General features: G+C 40.4%; 1 protein-coding gene across 5 annotated transcripts in view; it reads right to left on the minus strand.

Moving 5' to 3' along the window:
- Nucleotides 1-385: 385 nt before the first annotated feature.
- The window catches only part of AGAP1 (ArfGAP with GTPase domain, ankyrin repeat and PH domain 1), a 280,099-nt gene continuing 272,153 nt past the window's right edge, over nucleotides 386-8,331 (minus strand). For all 5 annotated transcript variants that reach the window (XM_075180403.1, XM_075180402.1, XM_075180404.1 and 2 more), the window contains 2 exons: nucleotides 7,655-7,910; nucleotides 386-5,492 (listed from right to left, as the gene is read on the minus strand). In XM_075180403.1, the coding sequence (XP_075036504.1) occupies nucleotides 5,277-5,492; nucleotides 7,655-7,910 (472 nt within the window). In that variant the 3' untranslated portion in view covers nucleotides 386-5,276. The remainder of the gene's footprint in view (nucleotides 5,493-7,654; nucleotides 7,911-8,331) is intronic.

Raw genomic sequence — 8,331 nt, forward strand, 5'->3', positions numbered from 1 at the left:
TACTAAATTAATGATAGTTAGAATCTGATTGGTTGCTATAGGCAACATCTCCACTTTTTCAAACCCGCAGTTTAGTAAATCTACCCCCATGTATTGTGGTGTACCAGGAATTTCCTTATGGTCACTTTCACCCTTAGGCCCTCAGTAAATTGGACACGATATGTAAAAGCAGATATATAGTATGTATAAATGGTCAGTCTTGAGCATAGAAGACTATTATGTCTTAGTATTGTTAGATGCAAAAAGGCTCTAAGACTATGAGCGCTCATTTCATGTCAATATCCAGAATGGAAAATTGGTAACAAAGACCTGAACTCACCTAGTGCCAGCTGACCGGTTTATAGATTTACTTTAAAATATCCTAAAAGTCAAAAACGGAAGCAGATTTTCTTTCTATTCAAATAGGTTTTTTTTCCTCAGTTTTTATTTTCCATACATTTTGCATCCTCTAATAAGACACGATACAAAAGAATTCTGTATAACTTAGACAACATAATCAACAGACACTGAAAAAAATAAAAACGAGAACTCTGCAAGATGCACCTTGGGATGAAGGTGGTGCAGAGCGGTGATCGGAAATAAGATGCACACTACTTGGGGACAGAATCTGTCTCCACATCCAGTCCGAAGAGATAAAAAAAAAATTAAATAAAAGTGCCCCTTCCAAAGTTCATGGGGTGGATGTTCTGAAGCCGGACTCTCTGCCAGAAGGAGATGACAATACACTGTATCCATCTCCTGCTTCTTCTCCATCTCAGGACACACATACTCCCTTTTACTGCAGTGCTCGTACACACTGTTCAGAAAGAAATGTCCTCACTTAGGCTCCAAGGCAAGAGGTGCCTCTATGATTTGGAGGCGCAGGTTGGACTCTGCAGAAGGCTGTAGATTCACCTTGTAGAATACAGCAATTTTCGATAAATAACAATAGCAATAAATCATTCAGGACACCCGATATCTGTAGTGTGGAATTTCTTCAGCCTTTCAATGTTAGTGTCGTATATTGAATGAGATACCCTCATGTAATGGCAGACCTGGAGATGCTTCATGGCTGAGAGCTTTCTAGTTCTTGAGACGCCATGTGTATGGCTAATTGGCCCCTCCTCTTCTGAAGGCCGCTTCCTCTAAGCTTATTGGTCACTAGCATGCAGTGTATAATATGTCCCTTCACTGTTTAAGGGTGTGATTCCACAACAACATATCCAGGAGGCGGTACTGATTCTTGTGCTGCCACCTACTCATGGCGTGATCATTTATAAAAACAAATAAAAGAAACCAAAACATAAATCACATATTTCCCCCAATTGAAAAGTGCTACGTACAGCTGCATACAGCTGGCTGGCAATGGGGAAAAGTGTAGATTTGGAGATCAGACTGTGTAGTGTGATTCTACAAATGAAGTCACTGCCTATCAACTCTCTCTCATCTTGTCTTAGGCCCTCTAATCGCTCAACAATGGGAATCTTCCAGCGAGTAATTTATTCTGCTCCTGATACAAAGTTATTTTGTAATTCTGTAGATAAACTTATAACATACTTTGATATAGAGGTGCATATGCCAACACAGTTTTCCTACATCAGTTTGACAGAGGCTCACATCACTACTGTGTGCTGTTGAGAGACCGTGCTCATTCCACTATCTAACTCCCAGCCTGTGACTTTCTGCTTTCTTCCATTGTCCTCCCCACATCGTCATACTGCACCTGTCACAATCAGTCCTGTCCTAATATAAGTCACACCAGCAGACTGCTTTGAACAAAAACAGTACACTCCTCTCCTGCTGCAGTGACCATTCGTATTATTTGGATACAGATCGTTCAATTCCTGCATCCATCATAACTAAACATGCAGGAGACAAAGACTGAATACAAGGTGCTCATAACCTAGTCAAACGGAGTGCAATATTTATCAACAGACTGGCTTTACCAACTATCCTGTTTTGTGGGCTTAAATAACTTTACTACCCATTTCTTGTAAGAAGTGAAGTGAGTGTGGGCTGAGAATGTTTTACGATAAAGAAAACAAATGTACGGAATATTGCAGAGTTAAAATCACAGAACACTGTGCTTTGTAATAATGTTGCCTCTGAGCTCTGCTACTGTAATTAATGTTGCACTACTACCTATAGATTTTTTTTTTTAAATAACAGGCTCCTCCCCCTAACTGTCCTATTGTGAGGCGGAGAACAATCACAAGATGCATTCAAGAGACTGATCCTCTCACACACACTCACCCCATGTCGCTAATTTTAATATGGTTACTAGCATTGGTTTGCTGGTTCTGTAACACAGAACTGGCAGAACCCCAGAACAAGTGGCTGGATAGAGCAGCCCCACAAGTAGGCTAGTGGGAGGAGCTTGTTAGTAGCATGTTACAACAGATAGTAGTGCAGCTTTAAGATATAACACCCCAACAACCAGTGCATGAGTGATCATCAGACTACTCCAGAGTCATAAAAACATTCCTGCTATAGAGAACACAAACTGCATTGTGAAACTACACATTGTTGCAAAAGAAAACAAGGATTTCTTTTTGTTAAATATGATGCTTAATAATGATATTGTTGGCTGAGTGCGTTTACTTATTTTTATCCTTTCTGCCATGTTAATGCACTGGAGCTTACAGAACAGACACTAAAACACTAATCGCATTATTGAAATACTAATATCGCCAGTCATTGGATAGTGATTTGGGTATTTTACTTGTAATTTCTATTCACGTCTTTCCTGCCACCTTCCTCTATGTACAGTGGAGCTGTAATCATACGTGGACACAATACTCATAAACAAGTAGTGTTTTCTAAGATATAGCACACACCACGATGATCTGGAGAAATCAATTCTATATAGTAACAATATTATTAGTAACAATATCATTGTAAAGTGCTATATACTCAGGAAGAAGTTCTTATTACTTTCCATTAGAAGATGTTTCTTTTTTAAACGATAGGTGTAAAGTTTAGTTGTAAACAAAGTTTAATCGAACTGTAAAGAGAATGTTTACTTGCAATCAGTCCGTCTGTGGTGGTCTGACCAGGCTTAATAAACTCAAAATCAGAATACAGCCCTACTAATACACAGAGAGAATGACAAGAAGGACTGTAAATATTCTGATTGCTAAATGTCAAAGTATAGAGTAGGCTTAGATAGCCCATAGCTCTTCAGTTGTTTGATATACACAAGTGGTGCCATCTACAATTGTTGGCCAGTATAGGTTGTATGCCAATGATATAGAGGGTCTATGGCAGTACTCCGACCTGCTATTTAACTACATCCCATAATTCTGTGTTTAGCAAAACAAGTGTGCCAATTGTCTAGACACTGCGTATCTTCAAGCACAAGTTTTCTAGTCGCAGGTCTAGCAGATGGTTTCTTCATTTTGTGAATGTAGCTGCAGTGTTTATCTTAAGCTGTCAACATATGGAGCAATCCAGTGATTTGGCTCAATTGCAGAACAGCCAGACCTGTAAGCAATCCAGCCACATCCATCAGTGGCCATGTGGCACGTATCCAGACTTCAGGTAGTCCGATCACAGACACCTAAGCTAGGTCATCAGTGGACTTTATTTACCAGCCAGACAGATCAATAGGATTTTGATCAGTGGGCACGTGGTCACAAACACTGCGCAATGTTCAGGCCATTCAGTATAAAACAACGATTAAACTGACAATGCAATCTGCATGGACGGCCCATTTTACACCTAAAAACTGGTGTAATACACAAAAGCGGTACCCTGCGACCATGCAGTGCTGTTATATACAGGATCTCTTTCTTCACAGACAGAAGTGCTGTGTGTACTACTGTCATGTACTTTAACATATGTCACAAATAGCCTATTTGTACAGTGACTGAAAGCACTAAATGAAACATTTTAGAATCTTGTTTCCAACTATGGAAGACACACTGGTGGATAGGTAGGTATAGTACACACAATACATATGTAATATGGTCATGTACTATGTGCATATAATGTACCTGAAATAGCAGAGGAGCGAGAAGCATCTGTTACTCTTCTGCTGAGAGCTAATTTACACCAAATGCTTTCTCTCTTTATTAATAATCTGTACAGGGCGAACGGTTCTCTCTTTATATTAACCAATAGTCAATTCTCATTATACAAATATAATAACACAGCGCTCAGCACAATACTTTACATCGCTCCCATATAAACTGCATTGCATATTGATATACACGGCTCTGTACACGTACGTACACTGCTGGACATGCTCTGTACAGTATGTGTTCCACCTAGAGGACTCTCCACTAAATATGTTTAATTTCCCTTAGTCCAGAAACTACTCCTAATTAGCGACTCTTATGTAAGCCTTCAAGGAAAAAAATAAATGCACTCAACCATGTAACCACTTCAATTATGATGATTTTTTTTTTTCTTTTTGCAAATCAGCTAGATGATGTGACCCAGATGTACTGAGACAATAGTAAAGGGGTACAACGTGTGTGTTTTACAGGAACAGAGCCCGTCCATAGAGGCACCTAAGGTGGTTGGCATATTGTTCCATAAAATAAATAATTTCTGTAAATAAAAAAAATAAAAAAAGTCAACTCTCACAATGCATAATATAGCTAAAGTCGAAGTAAAAACATATGTTCTAATCTCACCCTGCAAAATGCTTTTTACGGAATAGATTTGTTTGTTCCCAAATTTTTTGGGGGTTACATTTAGAGGAGCAGATACTTTAAAGCGCAGCAAGATTATGACAAGGAGTCTGAAGATGGGGCCCAGAATGTCTCTCCTAATATGATTCTTGTAAGAATATTGCAATCACATCCCTGTAATCAGCGGAGCGTGGAGAGAGCTTCCTCCTCAGCTAATATGCTCCCTTCTACATGATGAGTAATCATGTCCTATTAAACAGCGGTACAGGCTGAGGGAACTCAACTATACAAGTGTAATGAAGCCAGCATTCTCTGAGGACAGATTAGCTCCAAGTGATTTGACACATAGCATCATTGGAGCCTCAAACCTGACAAACTCAGTGCCTGCGTGTGATTTATGTGGAGCAGTGCTTGTCAGACGAGAGCAGAGCCTAAGTGTTCTGCTGGGGTAGAGGTGAAATGTGCACATAACTGACAGCTTTCTGCCTCCTTTCCTTTTTCTTCCTGCCTCCCAAATGCTAGTGAAGGCTCAGTCTCTTCTCCCCCTTGTTCTGTACTCGGTGCTTTGACGCCCCCCCCCCCCCACATGTCATTCCTGACTCCTCCCCCCTGCGGTGCGAGGGGTGAGTGGTGCTCCAGTCTCCTTTCCACATCATCTTTTTAGATTAAGGTGGGCATCAGGCCTCCACCCCCTGTGTTGCTGTTGTTGTTACGATTGTTTTTTCGGGAGAGGTTTGGTGTGGCCATGAGCACAAACTGTTCATCAGGGCAACCATATTGCAGCAGCAGATCCCGCACCTCAGAGGTCACAGCTTGCTTGGCGTACGCTATCGCCGTGTTCCCATGGAAGTCCCGTGCCATCACATCAACACCGTACTAAGGAGAAAGATCAGAAACACAGTGAAAACTCATCATAAATGTGCTGAGCCAGCTGAAATATATTTCTACAGCTATGTTATCAGCACCCCATGGCAGTGCCAGACTAGCACTTGTTACATAACAGTCACACACCTGTGGCACACACCGTAATCTCTGCATATATAACTTTTGCCTGTAAATCACATGCAGTGCAGTTTCTTTACTTTTAAATGATAACTTTCAAAATACTTTAATATGTTATGTGAAATTCAATATAACTGAACAATGCAATGTATTTCACTCCAGAAACATGCTTAGTTTTTAATAAACTTATTGTTTTGTTGCTTCTAATAGAATCAAGTCTCAAGGTCCCCCACTCAACATGCAATCTGTTTGCAGAGTGTGACTGTCTAACCACCGTAGTACAATGCAGCGATAGGACCCTGTCGTTTATTGAACAATGGTGTTGGCAGTCAGCGTTGAACCCATACAATACACAATTAAATATGATGAAGATGGCTTAGACTTCGACTGGGTATGGCCAACCCAAACATGGGACAATGGTTGGTCAATGTTGTTAAACAAAATGACCAACCAAAATTCACACTTTGTAGCCAGAATCAGGCTAAGCCTCTTGATTACCTTTCTGGAAGAATAGACTGCTGTAGCCTCTAGGTCAGTGGTCAGTGAACAGGGGTAAATTATAGGGATGTGCACCGGCCACTTTTGGTGTCTCGTGTTTTGGATTCGGATTTGCTTGAGGTTTTGGGTTTGGATTTGTTTCGCAAAACACCTGACGAAAGGTTTTGGTTCGGATTTAAGGTTTTGGATTCGGATTTATTTTGGAAAAAACATAAAAAGTGTTAAAATCAAGTTTTTTGGTTTATTTTCACTCCTACGCTATTATTAACCTCAATAACATTCAATAACAATCATTTCCACTAATTCCCAGTCTATTCTGCAGAATCAGTGAACTTTGTAATATTGCAGTACCAATGGACTTATACTGCAGGATTGTTTTTGGATATTTTTTTTTTTATAACTTTTTTTAAACATTTTTGTGCTGTGCTGGGCTGGGCTGGGCCATTCTAAGGGCATTGTTATTTCCCCAGCACAGCACGAGATATAGCAGGACAGAGGACCACCTAACACAACCTCCCTCTACCCTGATCAATGCCCGAGTGAAGATGGCGGCGGCTAGCGGGGAATTTATAGGATCCGAGTATCGCGAGATCCGACAGCGGGATTATGACTCAGAGCCTCGGTTTCAGTTTTGCAATTGGCGGGAATACAAGGATCTGTCTCGGATCGGCAATGTTCGGATTTCAGATATCCGAGCCCGCTCATCTCTAGTAAATTACCCCAAATGGGGTAAAAATGAAATTCCTGGGGGTAATGCTGCCGATTCACATGCTGTCAGTTGGATTGTAGACCCCTTTAAATGTGAAATTGCTGTTGTACCAGAAGAGCCTCAAGGGTTGGCAGAGGCACTTCTTGAGCTTCGATGCAATAATGAAGAACGTATTGCATTTGAAAACAAAGCAGATCTGTCATATTTTTGGATGTCATTTCTCCAAAACCTGAAGTTTTGAAGTTGAAGCTTTCAAAGAAATTTTGAATAGATTCAATAAAATTTTGAATTTCAATAATTAATAATATATGATTTCCTTCCTTTCAACTCAATGGGTTAACGTCGGCGTATCTAAATATATTTTGGGGTAAAAGGTAAAAAAAAGTTCCCTGACCCCTGCTCTAGGTCATCAGAAACATGACCAAAACTTTAAAGAGAAGCATTTAAGCAAAACAATATTAAAATAAATGTATTTTTCTACAATAAATACCGTTGAACTCTAATACCAGCATTGCTGTCATTCACAATGATCAGACATTTAAAATCACTGTGAAGGCACAAAGTACACTGCTGCTTAGTAGTGCTGGCTACATGCTTCAATCAGATTGGCCATGTTATAATCTTTTGTCAAATGGTCTGACTTTATAGCGTGTTCAAGGCTGTGCAAAATCAATATAAATCAAATTTGATCAACTGGTTCTCCCACGAAATATGCTGCACAAACAGATCTGTAAAGCAAGACCCTGGCCAGGCGTGACCAAGCTAGCCAACCAGATTGTATGGCTGGATCACTCCGACACTAGATATAGTAGCACCTCTCTGTACTCACCCATATAAGCAGCTGCACAAGTACCACATTTCCCTTGCGGCAGGCTAGGTGCAGGGCTGTGCGTCTGTCTCCCTCCCCACAGGTTTCATTTACTTCTTCTCGGGAGCCGTGTGCAAGGAGCAGGATTACCGTCCTCAAGTCCTCCTCTGCTGTAGCTCTCAGTAGCTGCTGTCCTAGGGGCAGGTCTCGGCAGGTCTGTGGTGCCAGGAAAAGTTTCTGTTCATACTTTGCACGAATCCAGCGTTCCTTCTCCTCTCTGGTGGAAGCAGGAGAGAAAGGAAATGTCATGAGAAACAATAAACTAATTTATTCATTAAAGAGTAATTCAAAAACAATACAATTTAAAAAACACAAACCATAATTATATGTTAAGGTAGTCTCTAAGTACAATATAGGTATTCCCATGACGGAGAGATCCTTTGCTTTTTGCTTAGTAAAGAAAATCATGCAATCATTCTTGCTTTGTTTGTCACCATAATTTTGTCCACTTGGGGCACTATTCTATGGGAAAAATGCTCCTGGAGCAGCTAATTTGACAATACAGTCTATAATTTATCTATGAACCAGTGACAGCCATCTAATTCACTCGGAAGTGGCAACATCATAGAAGCTTGAAGCTGCTATTGTTGTATGTAGAAAATGGGGTTACTCTGCTTTTGGGTGACAATGTAGATTAC

The sequence above is a fragment of the Mixophyes fleayi genome, chromosome 7 (genome assembly GCF_038048845.1).
Source record: "Mixophyes fleayi isolate aMixFle1 chromosome 7, aMixFle1.hap1, whole genome shotgun sequence".
In the NCBI taxonomy this organism is placed as follows: domain Eukaryota; kingdom Metazoa; phylum Chordata; class Amphibia; order Anura; family Limnodynastidae; genus Mixophyes; species Mixophyes fleayi.